The sequence below is a fragment of the Paramormyrops kingsleyae genome, chromosome 3, assembly GCF_048594095.1.
Source record: "Paramormyrops kingsleyae isolate MSU_618 chromosome 3, PKINGS_0.4, whole genome shotgun sequence".
NCBI lineage: Eukaryota > Metazoa > Chordata > Actinopteri > Osteoglossiformes > Mormyridae > Paramormyrops > Paramormyrops kingsleyae.
Genome location: NC_132799.1, coordinates 30,164,639 through 30,186,980, shown reverse-complemented (window position 1 = coordinate 30,186,980; position 22,342 = coordinate 30,164,639). Strand labels below are relative to the sequence as shown.

General features: G+C 44.3%; 1 protein-coding gene and 1 long non-coding RNA gene across 6 annotated transcripts in view; one reads left to right on the top strand and one right to left on the bottom strand.

Annotated features, from left to right (window-relative positions):
* Positions 1-16,333, top strand: part of LOC111843106 (uncharacterized) — a 30,959-nt gene extending 14,626 nt beyond the window's left edge. Inside the window, exons 2-3 of the long non-coding RNA XR_002838065.1 lie at positions 15,108-15,163; positions 15,892-16,333. This is a non-coding gene — a long non-coding RNA (uncharacterized lncRNA). The remainder of the gene's footprint in view (positions 1-15,107; positions 15,164-15,891) is intronic.
* The window catches only part of cacna2d4a (calcium channel, voltage-dependent, alpha 2/delta subunit 4a), a 77,200-nt gene that overhangs the window by 10,053 nt on the left and 44,805 nt on the right, over positions 1-22,342 (bottom strand). For all 5 annotated transcript variants that reach the window (XM_072710110.1, XM_072710111.1, XM_072710114.1 and 2 more), the window contains 5 exons: positions 10,831-10,892; positions 8,442-8,456; positions 6,875-6,919; positions 6,310-6,372; positions 65-135 (listed from right to left, as the gene is read on the bottom strand). In XM_072710110.1, coding sequence (XP_072566211.1) covers positions 65-135; positions 6,310-6,372; positions 6,875-6,919; positions 8,442-8,456; positions 10,831-10,892 — 256 coding nt within the window. The remainder of the gene's footprint in view (positions 1-64; positions 136-6,309; positions 6,373-6,874; positions 6,920-8,441; positions 8,457-10,830; positions 10,893-22,342) is intronic.

Genomic DNA, 22,342 nt, shown 5'->3' with positions numbered 1-22,342 from the left:
TCTCTCTGACCTTAGAATGGGCTGACGGGCTGCTCCGTGTGTCACGTGGACCGTGGGTTTTTACCTCTTGAACATGCCCATTCGGAGCAGCTGAGACATCACCGCTCCGTCCACCTCCCCGAAGAACTTTCCGGACTAGAGAGGACAAAGAGATGATGTTTGTGGTTAGGTTTGCGTTTAGAAAGTCGTTTGCCGTGTCCATAGCTCAGCGGAGGTGGCTGATTTGTCTGTGTTGCATTTTGTGTCTTGTGACTTTTCTGCCTATTGCATTTTGTGGATGTACATGTGCTTATTGTGAGCGTGGATCTGTTGAAAGTAGGGAATAACCCAGGATGGGGCACCAACCCATCACAGGACACACACACACTTCAGTAACTCCAGTTCAGCTTAGCATGTTCTTGGAATGTGGGAGGAAAGCGGTGTACCTGGAGGAAACCCCATGACGACACGGGGAGAACATTCAGACTTCACACATAGTGCCAGGCCAGAGACTTGAACCTGGTCCCAGAGGTGTGAGGCAACAGTGCTAACCACTGTAGCCTTCATACTTTAATGTGTGATTATATTTCATTGCTCCTTCCTCTTATCAAATTGTCCGTCTGGAACATGCAACAATGACACTCGTGCCAGCGGCAGGGACTAGAACACGCCTCCTCCGGCGAGGGAGGGTCAGCCACCGGCCTCTGCTCCCTGTACGCACCATGGGCACTCTCCAGTGACATAACATGATTGCATGTACAGCGGCACATGCGCCCGGAGGACAGTAGGTGTCGCTGTGGAGTAGTGAGAGGGAGGGAAGCCTGGTCGTGTAATCCAGCTTGCGTTGTCTCATGGGACACATTCAGCACACACTATGCAACAGGGAGCCAATGTCTATGTTTTCTCTTCTTCCATTTTTTCTTCTTCCAGAATATAGATGGCCTAACCATAGGCGATTCTAGACCCTGTTTAGGGGGGATTCAGCCACCATATTTTTTTGTCTTTTTCATATTTTTTTGCCCTGCAGAAAAATGATTTTTCAAAATCCATTTAGTGATTTCTTTTGTATTTACATACACATACACATTTCACACACATATATATATATATATATATATATTTTATTTTTTTTTTTAAATTCATACATAATTTTATAATTTTTGTGTGCAGGATCCCAACCCCCCACTTGACTCATTTTATCATGGAGAACTGCTCCCCCCTCTCCGACTTGGCAAATTTTATCCCCATGGGTTGTGTCCCATATTTCTACAGATTGAAAGTGGCAAACCCACTGAAGATCAAATCGTAGAGTCACCCCTGGCCCTAACCATGTTAGCTTTCATAAAAGAATTCTCCCCAAACGACTGATTCTATTTCAGATCAAGATTGAATTTGTCATTTTCTACTGAATTGACAATATAAACTGTCTACACGATGTACACCTCAGCCAAATGTTCAGCCCACACCTTGTCGTCAGAGATGGCCCCCTTCATATTTAGTTTGGAAACATCATACCCTTATAACAAGTGAACTACTAAATCTTAATCTCAGATTCAGAAATACATGAACTATCCAATCTTGTTCAGTTTCTTATCAACACAGTTTACCAGAAAAACTGGATCTAAACTAACATAACTTACATGGTCATAATCTTCACTTGTCATAAAATAGCTATCAAAACATGAAAACTTCATGATTTTTCAAACAGATTGTTCAAATCTGTTTTTGGCTGTTTAATATGACAGAGGCACGTATTTGTTGTGTCTTAAATATACTAAGCAAAGCAAGTGAAATGTTCCAAATAAAGAAACAGAAAAATAACATTCACATAGACACATACTGGGTGATATTGCGATGACATAAAAATACTCCTGGCACATTTGAAAATGTTATAATGCTCCTAAACTCTAATTAAATGGGCGTAATCCCACTGGTGTCATCATTAATTTGAAGGGCAGGTGATTTTCTTTGACGCAAGTAATTTCACCCATTTGTGCAGTAGGCTGTCTGATGAGAAGTGTCCTCTCTGTAACTCCAGCTTCTGCTCCACAGTGCTATACACCAATCTACTTTAATGTGATTAGAAGTCACTCATAGGGATGATGCATTTATATAAGGTTTCCCCAAAATAGGCAGATGTTGCCAAGACAGGGATGGGAATCACACCAGAAAATATTTCGTAACCCCTGTAGCAACGGATTTAAGAGGACAATATCATCATCATCATCATTGTCAACGTCATCATCATCACTTCACAGTTTGGACCTGCAGTGCAAAATCCTGCGTTTTCTCAGTTTCCTCTCATTGCACTCATATCTGTGTCAGAAGCTGCAATTTGTAAACATTAAATGATCTCAGTATCTTTGTATGATTTGTACTACAACTTCTCTTCTGATTTCCATCCATCCTTGCACTGAAAGAACAAACAGCCTCTATTTTTACCTCTCATTATTTTCGAACCTTTTGTATTGCATCTTGTAATTATCTTGTCCAATTAAAATATTTCACTTTTTTCCTGTTGTGGTAAAACCCCCTCCCTGCAGCGAAACCTGCTCCACATGACAGAGAGCAGTTTTCCTCTTCAGTGACTCATTCTCCGAGGGAGAGGGTCAGGTGACGACCTAGAGCTAAGGCCTCGGCCAATCCTGTGTCTGCAATAGTGTCACATGTTAAGCTAGATTCTACTTCGGAGGGCTGTATTCCCAGCCTTGAATGAGTCATCATTACAGTCCACATGCTCAACCAGGCACACCTGCGTTACGTTCTTACACACGCACACACACACGAACATAACAAACGTATGCAGGTGCATGGGTGTATGCTGGCGAACAGACAAACAGAGATGTGTGTGAAAATGTTTAAAATATTCAAAATAACAACAGACAACACATGGATACATCACTCTAATCAGCTATTGTTTCTGTCCAGTACTATTTTACACTCAAAGAATTTCAGCAACTCTATAAGACCGATCATTCTCAGACAAGCTGATTAATGATCCAATAATCGCATTTATTACACGTAAGGCAACTGAAGATCTTTTTTCTCTTAAGAGTCTGCTCCATTACTTGTATGAGTTCTGTTTTTACTGAATCACTTTTCCACTACAGATGCCATAAAGCTTAATTTTTGAGTACTACACAACACAATATTGTGGAATAATGAACTAATTGATCCAAAGGACTGTGCTGCATTTTTATTTTTAGCTGCAAAATGAAATAATTTTTGATGAAGCTGATTAGGTCACCTTTAATAGTATTTGTCAATGAGTCGTGTTTTTGGGTGTTGCTTAGCAACCTGCTCTGCAGCTGGCTGATTCATCACACGCATCTACAAGTACCTGCTGTTATTGATTGTGACTAACAATAAGGCATCTATTGTCGGGATTGGCTTGGGTTGGCCTTCTGTGTTGGCACTAAGAACCGGCCTTTCAAATATATCCCATTACAATACAACCCTAGAGACCACCATCATTACTTCTGACTCAGGAGAATAGTGATGCAAGTACACTGAAATGTTTGAACATAAAAAATACATCATCTCTTTAAACCTGGATTTGATTTACAACTTTATTTCTTTAGCTTTATCTCCTCTCCCATCCTTCAGACTCACCTGTACTCTCCGTACAAAAACGTTTTATCTGGGCAACTTAAAAAGGTTACCTTTGAATTCTCATGGAACATGCACACCAACCTTAAAAGATAACCAAGGGCATAACTTTGGGTTGAGCACTGGGGGGGGGGGGGGGGGGGTTGAAGTCTCCACCCATTAAAGGGGGTCCTAGGGGTTGTATTAGCTGGTTTTGATTATTGGGGGAGTTACAACCCCCTCCCCATCCCCATGACTAATGTCCATGCTAGTATCCATTAGAAAACTAGAGAACTATCTCTTGCAAACTCATTTTCTTGGCATCTTTTCCTGTAAGCCCTGTGAGGTGTTTAACGGGTCATACTGTCATCTTGATGTTGCCTCTTATGTCTCTTTCTGTGACTTGTCCTACTGCTACTTTACTCATTTAATCATACTGACCTCTAAAACTCTCAATCTGTCAAAGTAGACCAACTGCGCAGCAGGATAACATTCTGGTTATACTTAAATACATTTCTATTATGTAATTGGAAAACAACTATACTTTGAGTGTATGTTGTCTTACATTATGATAAAAGTGTTCCAAAAGCTCTGAATAAGAAGCACAGTAAGACATACCTGTGTATGATTTCTACTCAAAAAGTTTGGAATTAAGGCCTCATTTCTCAATCAAGCGAGGCACACAGCTGGTGTTTACACACAAACTTTTGTATTCCTATATTGACAAGTAGGGGACTTAGGCTGGCAGATCCTACTGCCGTGTACAGTACTGTGCAAAAGTCTTTGGCAGTCAAAGAAAATATTTGTGATCTTCATGTTGGTATAAATCTATGTTATCATGTCTGTCAAAGTGTGTCAGCTTAGCAATTTCAAAACCTCTGCTAGTCACCCCAGTATTTGCAGCAACCATCCAATACACCCATACATTTTTTGACTTGACCATTAGCACACCTTGTGTGGTTAATCAATTATTCATTGAGTTATTTAACTAATTAAGTAAATTAATGAATTGAGCTAGTTGTGAAATTTAATGAATAGATGGCTTAGGTGTCCCAGAGGAGACAGTTGGGAACCTATCTGATGTTCATTTAGCTATCCAATAAGACATCAGTAACTTTTTGGAGAACACAGAATTCTTGTTTATTTTTTGTTACTGTTAATTTGCATATGTTCTAATGTTAAACTGTTTTTTTGAGCAAACATACACTTACTACACAGAAAATTCACTGCCTAAGACTTTGCCGAATATTGTACAGTATGTCCCTAATCATTTAATTTGAGCAAAATTGTATCCCTGTAGCTTCAGACCAGTTTGGGGAGGGGGGTGATCCGTCATGGCTCTGGGGATGGAATTTCAGTGATGAGAGTCGCTGTCATTCTCTTGTGACAGCAGAGCCCCTCAATGTGGTGTAATCTTGCACAATGCACGCAGTGGCCAAACGCATGCTGTTTAAGTTTAGCGTCCCCCCCTTCGGCTTAGCTGACGCCCTGGGGAACAGTATTAGCACAAGTTTCTCAAATCCCCTGAAACCCAACGTGGGCTCTCCAAGCTGATAGCTCAGATAGCGCCATTCAGGACCCACAATCCCACACATAAGTGACAGTTATCTCAGAATCCCAGGGCGAGCAATCCCACAATCCTCTATGTGTTTAATGATGCCTGAACTGGTTGCAGCAGAGATTACTGTAGACTCATGGAGTTTTTTTTAACACACATGATAGACATCCACCAATGATAATGCTAGTCACTCTGTCACCAATATCTGTCCAAATATACCATGTGGTAGACGATACCACAGACCTGTTCAGATTTTAACTGTTTAGTTGCTCAATAAGCAACAACTGTGGTCCCCTTAGCACAGGCAGTGGGCAGCACAGTCTTTAAATATCTTTCACTGTATGAAAGTGCTAGGGAACATGGGAGGAACCGATTTGGGCAGCCTGGGAAATAGACTCCAAATTTGAACACAGTACTATTTCACAGCTCCAAGCCAGCAGTGTTGAACTGCAGTGTGTATATTCCAGTGTTAATACCTGCCTCACTGTAAAGCACTTTCCCTCTTGTTTACATGTCATTGCTCAGGTCTACTCTCCTGGCTTTGTCCTGTGTCTTCCTCCTCTTGGGTCCGAATCTCACGGCCCCACGTTATTCAGCTGGGTCATGAGGGTAATGGAGTGCAAGGAGCTTAGGCAAAGCTATCAGCTTACCATTACAGACAGAACACCAAGCACCTAGATGCCAGTCGGTGTCGCATCCAAAGCACTGCTTGTCACATTTAACACACTTTCTAGACGCTTCTAACGTCCCCCGAATGGGTGGAAGGCAAGGGCATGGGGGTAAATTATGGGGGGTCTGTAACCCCCCCAATAATTAAAACCAGTCAATTCAACCACCTGAATCCCCTTAAATGGGTGAAGACCTCAACCCCCCTGCCCCAATGCTCAACCCATAGTTATGCACTTGGGCAGGGGGATTAAGTATTATTATTACAAGTTTCTTAAAACCCACAAGTAAATTCTCTAGGGTGCCATTTCCCACGTGCTTCCTCTATCCCGTGTCACCCCTGTCCCCCTTCTCGGGATCAGCGAGATTCGCCATTTTCATTCATCTGCTAATAACCCTTTGTGGATAGGTGAGGATGTACAAGCAGGCTCACTGGGAAAATGACAGGATGGCAGCCATTTATGATTGGATGCTGGGCCAGATCCCAAAGAATTCCACAGCCCCGGCTTGAGATTTACCTCTTTCTTCTCCTTGGAGATCAGGATGAAACCATTGCTGTCCAGGAGGTAGCAGCTCAGCTCCTGTGGATCAGGATGGGAGCTAAGTGACTGATGGGCACCTGGACGACAATCTCTTGCTGCAAGACGGAACTTGCCGGGGCAGCACCAGACATAACTCTTCATTATAAACATGGAAACTGCCGCCTAAAATGTGCCAGCATTTTCACTTCCTCCCCAATTAAATTCACTAAGCAGTGAGCGCTTCGTTGCACAAACACCCCTCTACGATATTAACTACAGCTCGTACCATTTAAGACCTAGCGCTCGTAATTAAATGACAGTGACTTTTAACTAACGGATCACTTTTGTGTTTGGAACCAATAAGTTTGTCAGTGCAATGTCGGCCATTTTCAGGGTGCTTAGGCTTGTAATAGTCACAGATATTTAGCCCCAACCCGATTGCATAACAGCTGTGTTAACTGAATAATGATACCCAGAGCCCCACAGTTAAATAACCATACAGACATGGGCCAGAATAAGTGGTTAAGAGATAATAAATTATAGCAATAGGAGAGGAACTCACAGGACTGTCACAGCTGATTGGGCACAAGCCCTCCACCGTGCTGCACTGGGAGGAAGATAGAGGGATGGAGAGAGGAGAAATCATTTCTTTCCTAATGGACAAGATACTTGGCAACTGGCTTTAAGAAAATACCATGGCAACAGTACACCAGAGCTGACATACATGGTGTGCAGTGCTGGTCTGTGTTTTAGAGGGAAAAAAAAAATACCAGCAGCTCCAATGGTCTGACGGGTCGCCCGACATCCTGCCGGACAGCTATTTGCCCGTGTGACTGCCTGTGGAGCACCGGAGCGATCCCTCATTTGTTAATCACACCAGCACCAAATCTCTCTCCTCATAAGACGGCCCACGCTGAGGCCCAGCTGGCAGACGCCCACTCTGCTGCGAGCCAGGAGGCCGACGGTGGGGGGGGGGCGCTTCGCCACGAGAGCCCCCACCCCCGAGCCTGGCGCTTTGAAATGACGACGATGGGCTACGGTACTCCGATAAGCGCATTGTGCCACCGCTGCGCCCGACACCTGTTTTTCCTGAATATTTGCATATTAAATACCAGACGGGCTCCGGTATTTCAAACACAGGGAGTTCCACCCTTCAGAGGTACGAGAGTCGCTGATGCTGTAGTACCTCCTAGTTTCAACATGCTGTGTTTGGCGTCAAGTACTTCATCGTGGGGGGGCGGGGGGGGCTACAGCTGGTTTTATGGCTCTGTGGGGTGCGCCTTAATTGCTTTAATCAATTGAAATATTTGCATAGTAAGTCACTTGAACTGCTGTCTCATGTGTCAGTAAAATACCAGTTCAAATGTATTCCCTAAGACTTGCATGTGACAAGTAAAATTTTAATTTGAATTTGAATTTGAACATGCCGGCTATCTAACTGGACAGTCCCGCCATTTTTAAGCAGTGTGGTACAGCATTCAGAGGCCTGATGGGCACACGTGTCTGTGCCATGGAGACGAGAATGCAATGTGCACCATGTGCATTACGCTGGCTGGTCCATTTTTAGCTGGCACAGGAGGTGCCCGTGGCCGCCCATATGTTCAGGGCCCTGTAAAACCTTCGTGGAACCCGGCTCAGCTGTCGCACTGTGTGACGCACAGCGCCCTGTGGCAGCGGTGCCATGCAGACGATGGAAGGCCCTGGGTTGAGGCGGAGCCTCGCAGTTCAGCCATGCCCATAAATGGCGACCCCACCCAGTGAGCAGGCAGCCACATTGTTGTCAGTTTCACGTGGCCGGCTGTGCCCCATTGTTTTGCAGAACATACTGGTGTTTCTGTTCCGGCGTGACAGGTGGCGCTGTGCCGCAATTAATTCTATACCCACACTCCAGTCTGAAGGCCGACTGACTGACCTCCTAACAAGAGACTTCCTGCGGCCAATCAGAAACTCTGAAATGGTGGCGAGACTATGTTGGGCCGTGCAATGGCAAACGAGCCCGGGCTTAGCATGTAGAGCTGGGGGCGGCTTTCTGATAGACTCAGGCAAGGGGCTGTGATGGAAGAATCAGGCAGCAAGACACTTACTCCATGGCTCTTATTTGACAAAAGCAACAAACAGTGTTGACTTACGTCTGTTTCGTTGGACTGAAGTTTGGCATCAGGTGGAGCACATGGTGGCAGAGGGGCGGACAGACAGACAGTGAGAGGGAGAGACAGGGAGATTGGGGGAAAACAAAGAGAAAGACCTGTTAAAATTAAACATTAATTCCGATCTACCAGGTCCATGACAATGAGATGGAACATTTTGTCACAGCATTGTTTGGCGTAGGAGAGACACGCAAACAAATTCCAATAGCAATCCTTTCACCCTAATTAGGCCATTCGTGTGTCTAGATAAACAGATCTTATCACCAAGGTGGAGTAAACTGCGATTACTGTAGGAATGCCCAGGCAATGCCATTAACATTAACATTGCTATATTATACTTCTTACAGTACTAGGCATCCTTACACCAGGTATAAGAACTAAAACTGAATGACAATTTAGCTGTTAATTTGTAATATTCTTTTAAAATATGTATACTGTATCTGCTGTAATTTTCCCATCCCGGTTTTGTTATTAATTATAACAACATTGATCAGGGACAGAACTGCAGAATTGCAGTTTAATGAACCAAGATCTAAAACAACGGGTACAAAGTGTGATCCAAGAAAATCCGGACTGCAGTCTGTAAGCAGGGTCTGAATACTGGCAAGATTTATTGATAGAGTTTGGCACGGAACAAGCTAAAGGCCTCAAAGGTTAAGTGACGTGCCTTAAATCTCCCTTAGTCATTAAAAGACGGGCTGGGGGTGTCTCTCCGATTCAGAGGTAGCGGGGCTTTGCCTGATTTCCTGTTAGTCTTAATTTTTTAAACAAACCAAAAACTGTTTGTGCAAGAGGAAAAAATGTCCTTCACGAAATGTGCTTCTATTGCAAAGTTTGAGCTAAAAATGGGAAGGAATTATACTCCCTGTACTTATAGTAACGAAAATCATAAAAGATGGCAGATTTCAAAGTAGTAAGATGATTACATAAAATGTACACCATGTCAGCTTATCCCTTACACTATGTGGAATTTGCTTAATACGCTAGCATATTCTCAAATTGTTGGAAGCTTGAATATTTTAACGATGAATATTTAATAATAATTACACATGTGGAATATAAATTAATTTAATAAAATCTTTATACTCTGATTTTCCATTAAGGCTCTCAAAATGTGCTGAACATTTATACACACTCAGAATCAGTGGAGCAACATCTGAATGGGGGTCAGACGAGCTCTTTATGGCCTCGGAATTCGACATTCCTCCGAAAGGAATTCTCACTATGTTAGGAAATGCAAACAAACAGCTCAATTCCTGCGACACACTCCTGGACCGTCTTTGAGCGTCCATTTCAGGCCTACTGTGTGCGTCCATTTCAGGCCTACTGTGTACCTAGCGTCCATTTCAGGCCTACTGTGTGCGTCCATTTCAGGCCTGCTGTGCAAGACGAGCAGCCAACAGACTAGACATCGTTTCTCCCACAGACGCACATCTCACTGAGAACATAATCGGCATCCAAGATCGACGCTGAGCGCGATGTGGATCTTCACGGGTCGCTGACACTGCTGCTGAATACATGTTAAACAAAATAACGTGTGACCTTGGACACATTTCTTGTGTACACAGGGGTAAAATAAGCAGTGGAAACATTAGTCATACAACTAATGTTCCTGCAGGATACTCCAGAAATATCCGCCTTATCTGAGCCTGCTTTGGCTCACACGCATCACATTAAGGTAATACAGACGGAAGGCTTGCTTGCCTCATTCCTCATCTTTGCACTTCACACTTTTTTCTAATTTGCGCTGACGTTGTGTCCTAAAGGATCGGATTATTTTATTAATTTTTTTTTCCCCTTTCGAAAAGTGATCACTTTTCAGTTTTCAGCAGACACTACATAGGCAGGTCATAATGATGCCAAAACGGAATGGAAAAGTGTAGCTTTAAATCAGCGCCAGTGTTCATGCTAGAGGCCATCACATTGCTGCCTATCAAACTTTTTTCATGTAGGAAGCCTCATAAGACCAACACTTATTTGACTTGGACAGCCCAGTTTCTTTCTACTGTTATACTGTTATACTCCTTTGATTTTGCTGCTGGTCAAGGCATACATCAGTTTTAATTAACATATTGATTAAATATTCCTGTGCTACTTTGACCTTAAGGGCAGAGTGCTGATAAGGATTCAATTTAAAAGATTATATCTTTGGTGACAGTCATCAATGTCATGATGCCACAGAAGAGCAAGCTGTCCTCTGTGCACAGGTTGGCTAGGGACGAAAAGTGAATTGTGTGTGTCCAACTGGACAATGTGAGTGACATGTTTTGTTTCATTTACATCTTCTATGCCCATTAGGAGAGCAAAAAATGTGGATGTCAGAGATGTAATCTCTCAACCAGTTAACTCCCGCTTCTCAGTCCTGGTGTACCTGTCTGGTTGTCGCCCAGAACTTCTTCTCCAACATGTCCAGCGTCATCTGCACCCCGATTGCTGCGGAGAGAGATGGCAAACGATTGGGCCTCGGTTGATAAGTGCATGGCCAGCAAACAAGTATCATATTCCTTTTTTTGGCAAGAAAACAGGCAGGTAAAGTGGAAAATGAAAGCTCAGTGGTGCAATTTTAACGATTTTCTGCTGCTCTGCTAAGGAACTTAACAAAGCAGCCTGGGCGTGTTACCAGAGGACCTCAGCATTATGAAGCGTTTCTGCGAGAGTGACTGGCGGGGCGACCTTGAGCACGAGGCCTTGATTCTAATGTGCAAACATGAGTCACTGGCCATCAGGTTAGGACAGTAACCCCTCCCCACCACACACATAGCCTTGAAGGTCACAAGACTAATGGAACCCTGGGGGGGGTAGGAGCTCAACATAAAACCAAAGCGTCTATGGCCTCATCTTGTTTTTTTCTCTGGGTGGGGGCGGGAGGTGGATTTTGAGGACCAGATTAAGTGGCTAAAAAGGTAAGTAGTGCACAGGATGGTACCGTTAGGAATCTGGATGTCCCAGCCAAGGGTACAGACTCCGCATCTTCCCCAGCATCATAAGAACCCTCCTCCCAGCCTCCTGGAATCCCACTGAAATCTTTCATCCTGTTCCTTCCTTCACCCTGCTCACATCGTTTGCCATCCTACAGCTATATAACTTAGCTATATTCGAACTTTTGTTAAGTAATAACCAGAAGAACCAACCTTGTTCTTGATATGTTTTTCCTGATAAATACCTTAAGGGGTAATGCGTTCATTCATGTCCCTGTCGTTATCATGGCTGTGGGAGATGTGATCGCAAGTTTGTCAAGGCCGTAGGTGGAGAAGAAGCTAATTAAACTGATCCAACTGATTAGGGCAGGGTTTTACAACCCCCCCTGCAGCTATGGATCCCTAGACATCAACGAAGTCATTCCTGGAAAAGCAACCTGAACAGACTTACTGTAAAGAGAGAGCACTCTCCAATTCAACCTGTTTGTAGGCAGTCAGACTGTCTTCCATTTGTTTCTATTTCATTTCCTCTTAGCTCAAACATACCAAAATAGCCTTTTCCCAATATTTATGCCTGTCCACCACCCTCTGTCAACACTTTAATGGTTTAAGACTTGTTAATGCCGATTTATTAGCTTCCCCTATACCAGCCAATCCAACTTCAAGTGTTCTGTGGTAACAACAGTGTTCTGTGATGACAGCGGTGTTCTGTGATGACAATAGGTGGACACTCCATTTGTCTGATTGGTATCTTGGAGACAGTTAGCCAGATGGATATTAGTTCATTAAGCTCACTGCTGACAATTTATATTCCCAGGGCTTAATCACCCCCGGTATTTGAATTTCAGATTAAAACGATTATGACAGAGAGAGACTTGTATTTGCTAGGCAAGTTTAATTGCATCCCTAAATCATTCCGGTCTTCTTTGCCCACTTACACGAATTGGCAATCTTCATTTGCTTAATACTGTGCTGAATGTGCTCACAGAAATTCTCACAGATATGCGGATTATCTTTTTGCTCTAAAACACAACTAGAGTCCAACTATTTGCTTTAAACAACAACAGGCATCATCCATATTATGTGACTTGAAAGATAAACACTTTGGGCGTGTGTGCTTTGTAAGGCGTGCCCGGTGAGAGGGATCGTCAGCAATGCTCTGAGAAAGTGTGCAGAAACCAACCACGATGAAACACCTGAGACCTTGCCTGGGGTCTCCAAGTACCTGCAATGTTAGTACTGCTTGCCACAAAAGTACAGTCCAGAACAGGAAGTATGTGGACCTCTGCCTCGGTTCTTTGCTTTAGCCACCCAACAAGGAAAGAAAATTTTAGCTGAGGAATTATTATCGGAGGCAACAGACCATCTCTGTTGCCATTTCATGCTAATGCCTTGGCTGTCTCTGCTCTTAATATCCGTTTGCTGGGGATGAGGATATAAGATCGAGGGTCAGAATAATTTGTCATATGACAGATTGTGGGGCCTAAGCACTATTAAGATTTGCACTAAACTTTAGCATGAGGATGCACGTCGCGTCCACCCTGCACCTGTCCCTTTTATGGCCTTTGGTACAGCACTACCTGGTGCCAGATGGAATTGCAAGAATGTCTAATTATGGAATAATGAAATTTGGCTGGACAGTCCAGCCTGTCCATTTGTTTTGAAGTAGGTATGCCATTGGGAAGCCTGAGAACATTCTGGAGAAATGCCATCTGAATAGGCGCCAGGAGTCGATATGGACTCAAAGCCACCTAATAATAATAAAAATATGGAGGAAAAAGCTGATTTACACTGATTATCTAGGAAGAATTAAAAAACGCTCTTTGGCATTAACTGTCAGGACAAAAGGACTCACTGGCCGGGGCAGTAGTTTAGTCACTCGACCTATAATCTTGGCAGCTGCCTGGAAGAGCCTCAGCTGACGTGGACCCTTGTCACCAGGGCTGGAGGTCAGGGGGTTGGTACTCTGGAGATGTGGAAGGCAATGACTAGATCCAGTTGTCGATGAAAGAGCGGCCAGCCTCACTGATGCATACTGCCATCTGTTGTTGAACTTGGCTGCGGGTGGCATGTGCGCAAAAAAAAAAAAAAAACAAGAAAAGGCTTGTGGAGCTTTGCGTCGGGGGCGTTATCCAAACATGCATTAGTGTGGGGCTGTGCAGCCACGCAGCCTCTGCGCCTGCTCTGTGTGAAATATTTAACAGGCCCCTTACGTAACGTGGGCCCGGGGTAAAAATGATCCCACCTGCTTTTTCGGGAACCTGAGCACAGGCAGCAGGGAATGTTTAGCGGAGGCAGCAGACAAGGTGGCAACCAAAACGGAACTGAGAGACAGTGAACGGAGAGAAGGGGACCGGAAGAGGGAATGGGGACTTTATTAGGGTATGAGTTAAATAAAAAGAGGAGGAGAGGACTGGAGAGAAGGAGCCATCCTGGCTTCCGGAAAAGGCATACCGAAGGAAGAGACAACAGGCTTGATAAGGGCTGAAACTGGGTAGACCATGTGATCTGGAACCAAGAGACAAAGAAAGTCCATTTGATATAGCTGGTGTTCAGACACAAGAGAATGAATGGTACTGTCAACTGACTTTTCCCTGTCCCAGTCTTTCAGCCATCTTTTATGGTATTGACAGGCATAGTGTATTACTACAGTTTCCTGAAAAATATTTAATGATGGCGACCGCATAACCATTATGTTCTGATGTATGTATTCTGTAGTGGTGGGGTAGGGGACTCTGTCTAGCTTTTATACAGCGCTTTAAAAATGGGTGTCCATGCCAGCCGCTTAATTGTACCACAAAATTACGTGACACTGAATTTCTCTACTGAAAGCAAGTGGCTACTGTCAAATGGACCCTCCCTGTCCACATCAATAAAAAGTTTCCACTATTTATTGCATGTCATTTCAGCGGTTGGGGGAACTTCTTTTCCAGTAAGTTAGCCATTTAAGCATGTCCATGCTGAAAGGACATCCATACATTTGCTGTGCTAATGTCTCAAGGTGATGTTTAAATATACATCACGAGGCACAGAATGTGGATTGTGATGAAATTTGTTATTGCGGAGAGGGCCTTCGATATATAGCTGCTGTTTCCCTTTGCTTCCTTTCATTCGTTTCTCGTATTGTTAATTTGACAGCAGCAGTGACTTAGAAATGGGTTTCTGAACAAAACAAATTAAAAAGAACAAAGAACAAACTAAAACATTGACAGATTCAAGGCAAATGAAACAACCAACACATTCTTTGTTGGTGATGAACATTCACCTGGATCAGCGTGGTGGGATAATTACAAGCCACTGTTTCCATTTACATCACAAATGAGATTATCCTGATCAGTCTTGCCATTAGGTTACATGTGAACATACAGTCTGTGCACATTTTAGCCAAGCACTGACCAGCAAACTATAAAACAGCACCTGTTAGCAAAGTGTATCATTCTGATGGTGGTGGCCTTTGATGTATGGGCAATTGTGTTAGTGCTGGATCGCCACCAGCTATATCCGGGGCCCCCAGCACTGGAACCCGCCATTTGTGCTGTGCAGTGGCTACAGAATTGGTTGAACATGCACTAGCTTTGCACTCCTTGATGTCAGAGTTTACGTATCACATGCAGTACAGGGATGCAAATTAGATCATTTGAATATGGAGGTCTATCTCTTCTACGGTTTCGCTCCAGGGGTGAAATTAAAATGAATTCATGATTATTTCCTTTTTTTGGGTGGGGGTTAGGATGGCGGATGAAGAAATCACTGGGACTGAATCAACCCCCGCTTTCTGCCTCATAGGTAAGGCACTTTTGCTCAGCCTACTCACCACCTATGTAAAAGTCTGAGAAGTTGTCCACCCTCGTTATCACACAACGCACACCAGACATGATCCCTGGGAAGGCAGCCTCCTCAGTGAGCATGCTGAGAAAACGACTTGGCACGGCGACGATATGTCAAAGACGATTTTCTCAGAGATGTTTTTGTTCTACTGAAGGCTCTAGTTTTTCGGTAGGAACAGGTCGTATTTATTCATAGGCATTGCTCGTTCATTTACCTGTGTCAAGAACCAAATTCCTTTTTTAAGATGAATTCTGGTGTTTGTACATCTGTCGTGATACAACCGACCATGAATGGCAGGACTTTCAAGTCAACAAAAGCCATGATAGATAATCTGACCTTACATATAAAAGACAAAAATACCGTCTGTTCTGTAACACTTTGGATTTTTGTCTCAAGGCTTGTGACAAAATGTCTGGTGACAAAATGGGCTGGAAACCAAGAGAGATGGAATCCCTGGTGACTTCTCAGAAATTGCCTCTGTGTGATTTGTGTTGCCCCAGCAGTCAGAGGGCATTTAGGGGGGCAACCTGACTACATGTTTCAAAAGGCTGGCACTATAGCAGCGCGGTTAAAAACGACTGCCGTTATTCCTGGAGATCCATTAGGTCCCCTTCTTGCGGGAGTCCTGTGGACATCAGATGAATGATAATCTACATTTTGTGTGGCTCCCTGCATTTCATTTCCAGTCTTGTTTGGAGCTGCGGGATATGGGTGAGAAAGACAGCTGAAATATTTCACAACCTTTCTGCACAAAGTGCTCTCTGAAGATAGAGGATGTTCAGCAGGACAGAACAGAAAGGATCTGAGACCCAGAAGCCTCCTGAAAAATGACAAAAGGATGAAAATGACAAAAGGACAAAACAGTTGATTAAATTACCACAAATGTGACATGCTTTTTGTAATGGATGAGGCTCCCTGCTGCTCTTGGATTTACCAGTGATAAACTCTTTGTTTTGGCAGTTGGTATTAAAGTAAATGTATTTAAAAATTTTATGGAAAATGTCTGCATCAGAACCCAGTTGTAGAAACACACGAGTTATTAACCACTAATGTGCCATATATCTGGAGATGATGCAAAGGGGCTTCCCTGTCTTTGGAGAGGACTAAAGGGGCTGCTGGCAAATATATTTAAAGTATCTCATCAATTAATCTAATTGAGCCAGAAGTAATTTTATATGTAAAGTAAAAACAGTTTTTTTTCCATTAATAAAGAGCAAGCTTGAAATTCTGATTGATTTTTGGCCATGAATCATTTATTGTTTTAAAGCACAGGGAAATGTGTGATCTATCAGACCTCTGCTGCTTGAAAAATAAGAGCCCCTCATGTATTCTGCAGAATTTGGAAGGTCTCAAAATACTTTTGAAACTAGCTGCATAAAATGCAGAAATACAGGTGAAAAATGTTAAAAAGGGCAACACAGTAGGAGTGCGGTGGATTTATTAGTGGCTCTCCTAAGGGCTGAGGAACAGACCCTGCTGTATCACTGTGCCAGGGAGCGGTTCACCTAAACCAGGACCCCGGGGTACCAGGGATTCCTCTCAGCCGGTAACCTGCTTTGCCGTGGTAATTATTTGGATAGTGAGCCACCTCACCTCTCTTTGAGGCGCAATGGCCCAGATGGAAAAGGGCAAACCCGTGCAGCTTGTTGGGTCGGAGGGTCCTCGCGTGCAGCCTGATACCTGCCTGGTCGCGGGTGCGACGGATTATTTCTATACCTGGGGGATCGAGTTCCCCCCCGGTGCGTACCTGTGGCAGGTAACTAATTCTCCCACTTTCCACTTATATATTTTATAAGGATGTCCATACGGCTTCAGCAAACATTTAAAGGCGCCGTATATCAGGTTGTTCTCCGTTTGGGGTGGGGGGGGGGGGGACTAGGGGGTGGAGTGGAGGGAAAGGAGAGGCTGTTGAAAGCGTGCCTTAAACAGGCCTGCTAAAATATACATGTGTACACAGAACAACCCCCCCGGAAAACATCACAGTCAACAGCAGCCCAGAACAGCAGGACTTTCTTCACACTGGTTTTAATCAGCGGCCGTGAGAAAAGGATTATCATCCCAAACCCATACGGCACCCAGCGCCCCCCCCCCCCCCCCCCCCCCGCTGCCAGCGACCCTGAGCTAGTCGCCGGCATTCGCGCCTCGCGTCCTAAATAGGGGGTTGATTTCGCACCGTGGGCCTGCCTTCTCGGAGCCACCGTCTATTTTTGTGCCTAGCTTAATTCACTCGCTCGGCGGTAGTACATACTGCAAATGTATCACCTATCAGATTATTTGTTTCTGGTCTCCTGATGCAGCTGCTGCCTTTGATCTGCTAGCAGTTAATAATGTAAGACGTCGTGTTGACTGACCGTTTAGTGACTTGTGTATTTATTGGTAGGGAATCAAAATTAAGAATAGTGACTCTTGGCAAACGTGTCCCCAGAAACAAAAAAGCTTTTAAAAGCATCAGTCGTGCCTGTGCAATTTGACCTGGAGATATCCAACAACATACAAACTAACGTCATTACCTTTTCACCTTTCACGTGTATTTAAAATCCAGGTGACAGGTCATGGTATCTTGCTTAACAATGTAAACCCATGCGTATAACATTCAGTTACTGGAGTCATTAGTGGTGCTCGCCGGGAGGCGGGGGGGGGGGGTGGGGTTTTCTCAGTGGAAGATTCCCCCGGAGAGACCTGTCTGCCGCACGGCACAGCCGGTTCTCCCTCTTCCAGCGCTCTGTCACACTTTGAGCGGTCCCTCAGACCAGGCTGGTGCACCTCCTCCAGAGTTCAGGCTGTAATTGGGTGCACAAGGAGAGCACTGGAAGAAAACGGAAACGGGGCGTCTCACTTTTCCTGGGGCCCGGTGGCCTAGCAGCTGAGGGCTTTCCAAATCATTGTTACCATGCCACTAGCTGGAGTGCACATGGCACTATACACCGGAACTTTAATTAGTGACACCTTCTCGTCGTGAACCAGCAGCCCGTCAACCTGAATGCGGTTCTGAAATGGAGATGCTTGTTCTTTCCCCTAAATCGGTATGTGGAATACATGACCTCTCTGCTCGCACCCGAGGCAAGGGATGTACCTGGACATGGACTGGCTGGGTGCATCCATCTATGCTGTTGGTATAGCTGTGACTCATTGAACAATGGCTCCTTAGTCTTCCTTTGTGTATTTATGACTCTTTCTCAATCACCTTCACACACACACACACACACACACACGCACGCTTTTTCTCACATGCACAGCGCTCCAGCTGGGAAACTGCGACTTGTGCCTTTCGCGGTGATGTCCCACCTCGCGTTCTCTGTGTTACACAGAGCCTGCTGCTTCCCCAGCCTCCCATAACAATAAGTGACTTTTAAAGGCTGCGCGCTCAGAAGTCCGTCCTGCTTGTACGGGCAGTCTTGTAGCCTTGCGGAGTCTCTCTCAGCTTGCAGGGTCAGTCCAAATTACCCTTGGTCGTTCCTCTCGTTTTTACAAGCAACACATTTCTGTCTTTTGTGACAGAACAGACAGATTTACCTCAGTGTTATTCACTGTGCTCCAGAGTGCGATGGTATAATTTGTGATTTGAAAGTACGGCGTGGCAACGACTGCCATGGAGTCATGCTCACCGCTCATGTGCTGCCACACTTAGTGGATGGGTTTGGAACCACCTGGTACCACTAGTACCAGGAATCAGGAAGGTCTACATGCCCACTGTGCTACAGCCCTGCTATTTCTCTCCCTCTTTCTTCCTGTTGCTCTGGAAACAAAGGCAAATATCAGTACCTCGTCTGACATCACCTCTAGAGCAGCAGACAGCCATGTGACACTCTTGTACAGACGCTAACCCCACTGGTGTCCACCTCACCACCTGCGTTCTGGGAGAACACCCGAGAATGCAGGCATTCTAATGGACGGTGTCATGTGTTGCCATGGCAGCCTCGAGCACCCTTTTGGCACCGCACGTGTGCGAGCGGACTCCAGGGAACACAGTGGCTTTGTGCACAGTCAAGCACTCATTCCCTGTCATTACTGTGCTTTGCACGTGTCAGAGAGACCCCTGTGTAAGTGCCTTGGGTGATGTTAAGAATAGCATATACATTACTGCATGTACTGACATCAACACCAGGGTGTTTTCCCACCTTGTGCCCTGTGTTGCTTTGGAGAGGTTCCCAGCCCCTTCATAACCCTGAACAGGATAAGCAGTTGAAAGATAGATAATGCCAACCTGTCTTGAACTCCCCCCCCAAAATGGGATAACCATTTAAAGATCTTTGATTGGACAGGCCAATAAAACTGAAGCTCATTACTGCTCTCATTATACGGCAGCATGGAAAACGTCACAGAGTCCAAGGCTTCGGTTTACTGGCCTCAATTATTCATCTAGAATTGAATGAGCTTTAGATGCAAAAGACACATTAAAATTTAACAGAAAGCCATTGATCAGATCTTCAGAATTTTCACTTCTTGAATTACTCAAACCTGCATAAGAATGGACAGTTTAATCAGCTCATCAGCTGTCATAATTTTAACAGTAAAAAAAAGTCATTAAAGACGGCTGGTCTAAAGCGACTTGTCATGAAGAACACAGCCCTTGACCACAGTCCTCTACGTCATGTCTTTCGTCATGCCTTTGAAATGCATAAGCATTTTCAAGCAATCACTGAATGCTGCCCTTCATTTTCTTCCAATAATATTCCAGTATTGTTTTATTAAATCAGTGAAGGCCCACAGTTTTATTTGCACAGGAAATGTATTCTGCAAAGAGATATGTAAGTAAATCAGGTTTCTACGCCCACGCGATCTTAGTCACTTTTGAAGAATGCTTCAGATTTTATTTCTGATGAAAGAAAGACAAAGACCCACCTCCGTTCGCCCACAAGAGGTTCAGAGGTACCAGAATCCTGGGTGCAGTTCACCCACTCATCTGCATACAGGCACACACCCACGTGCATGTACAATGTACTAGCTAGGTGGACCACTTTATTAGGTACACCTAGCTAGTGCAAGGCAGGACCCCATTTGTCTCCAGAATCATTCCGAGATGCCTTTGTACACCACTGTTTTACTGAGCTGTTTGCACTAGTGGCTTTCCTGATAGTTTTAATGAGCCTGACCATTCTCCTTTGCCCTCTTTAACAAGGTGTTTTTGGTGACCAAAATGAGATGGACTGGTCGTTTGTTTTTGTTCACCGAATCATCCTCTGTGAACTCGAGACACTGTAATGTGTGGAAATCTCAGAAGGGAGGCTGTTTCTGAGATGCCCTGAACCATGTCTGGCACCAACTATCAAACCACATTCAAGATCTCTTAGATCACACATCTTTGCATTCTAATGATTATCCAAACAGGAAGTGGACCTCTGCTGTGTGTATTTAGCCACATGATTGGCTGTCTGGAGGAGCAGGCTGTTTGGGTAAGCAAGCAGGTGTACCTAATAAGCTAGCCACACAGACACACTCAAACATATGCAGTTGCTCTCTTATGGTTGCCCTCACACACAAATGCATACAGATTGGAGACACGCAGCACATTAACATTAGGCTTCCCTGGTTGCCACACCAAGGAAGCCATGTTCACCTCAGGCACAGGGAACCATGTTTACTGGGCGAAGAAAGCCGTGTTCCCTGCACACAGAGCGGGTCGGGTACATGGAGGGCCCCGCTCTCCAAATTAAAATTCCGCACAGATGTGGCGCAGACTCACACAGCCGGCTGCCCGGCACATGACTCCGTTATGGTAAAATGGCAAGCCGAACATGCAGGTTAGGTCCCCGGGAGGTGGAGTTTGGGGGGGGGGTTGAAATCTGGAAATGCCTCAGGTGACATAAAAATGTGGTCTCGTCCTGTGCATCAACATCAACGGCAGGGCTGCATTGGTAGCTTAGCCGTGGATGCGTGACGCAATTCCGTTTGGTCTCTAATGGAATACTAAGGTATTGCTCACAAGCTGGCTTTGTATACATACTTATATACATCACTGTGTCTTATTTAACATATATATTATTAGAAATCCTTTTGCCCACATTCCCTGCATAAAGTCCAGCTTTATGGCTGGTGTACTGCAGTCCATCATGGTTAATTGGCCAGAACACAAGGCTAAAACCATGGGCATTATGTGGCACGTTAAACTTTAATCTGTTTTTCTCGGCCATCAGTCAGCCAAATATATAATGATTTTCTCACACTGCGGTGTCAGGACTGCTTTCTCTTCTGGAGAAAGATAAATGAGCAATGTCTTCCATGTCCTTTTTTACCAAATGCTCTTAAATTGTATGCTTTCTGTGTACTGACATTTAAACCGAAGGAAGAGGTAGTTCATCATAGCAATTACTGTACCTTAAGAAAGCACACATAAAAAAATATCCAGTTCTCTTCATGGACAGAGTTTGGCCGTATAACTTGGGGCTGTACTTGCAAATTGATCATTTTTATTTAAAAAGCAGTAATTTACAAAACCTGATGATAAACAGGATTTTATAAGGAGAGCAAACCCTTGTCAGATGATGAGCGGTGAAACTGCAGCAACTAAAAAAAAACCTGTCAGGAGACCCACGTGCTGCTGGAGCTTCTCGCACTGCAGTATCATTAGAGCACTAATATTTATGGCAAAACGAAGGAATCCGAATTGCTTTCCACTGCAAGGGACGATGACAGGATGCAAAAACTGACACATGGAAGACAGGCAGACTTAGTGAGAAAAAAATAAATATTTCATGTTAAAATAAAAGTAGGATGGAAAATAAGCCAAATTAGCAGAAAAACAAAGAAAAATAGGATTAACACAGTACAAGTGGAATAGTGGGCGGTGTTCCTCAAGGCACTAAACTAGCACCTATGGTATTTCGTGCATTGTCCTCAATTATAGTTCCAGTAAATTTGTTTTAAACTGGTCATGGATCAGTGGGATATTTGGATAGAAATGAAAGATGGAGAAGTAAAGGATATCATTAACTATTAACATGAAAATGTAGTGCTTATTAGGCGATGACTGTAATCTATTTGCCAGGCTCAGACAATGTAGCCTAACAGGCTGCTGAGGCAGTCATTAAGGATCCACTGCTGCTTGTGTCAATGAGCGGATGTTGGGTTGGCAGTAAACTGATTATATGGTGTGTACAAACATAGACGGTACGTGATTCATCCACAGTGTCGTCTGCC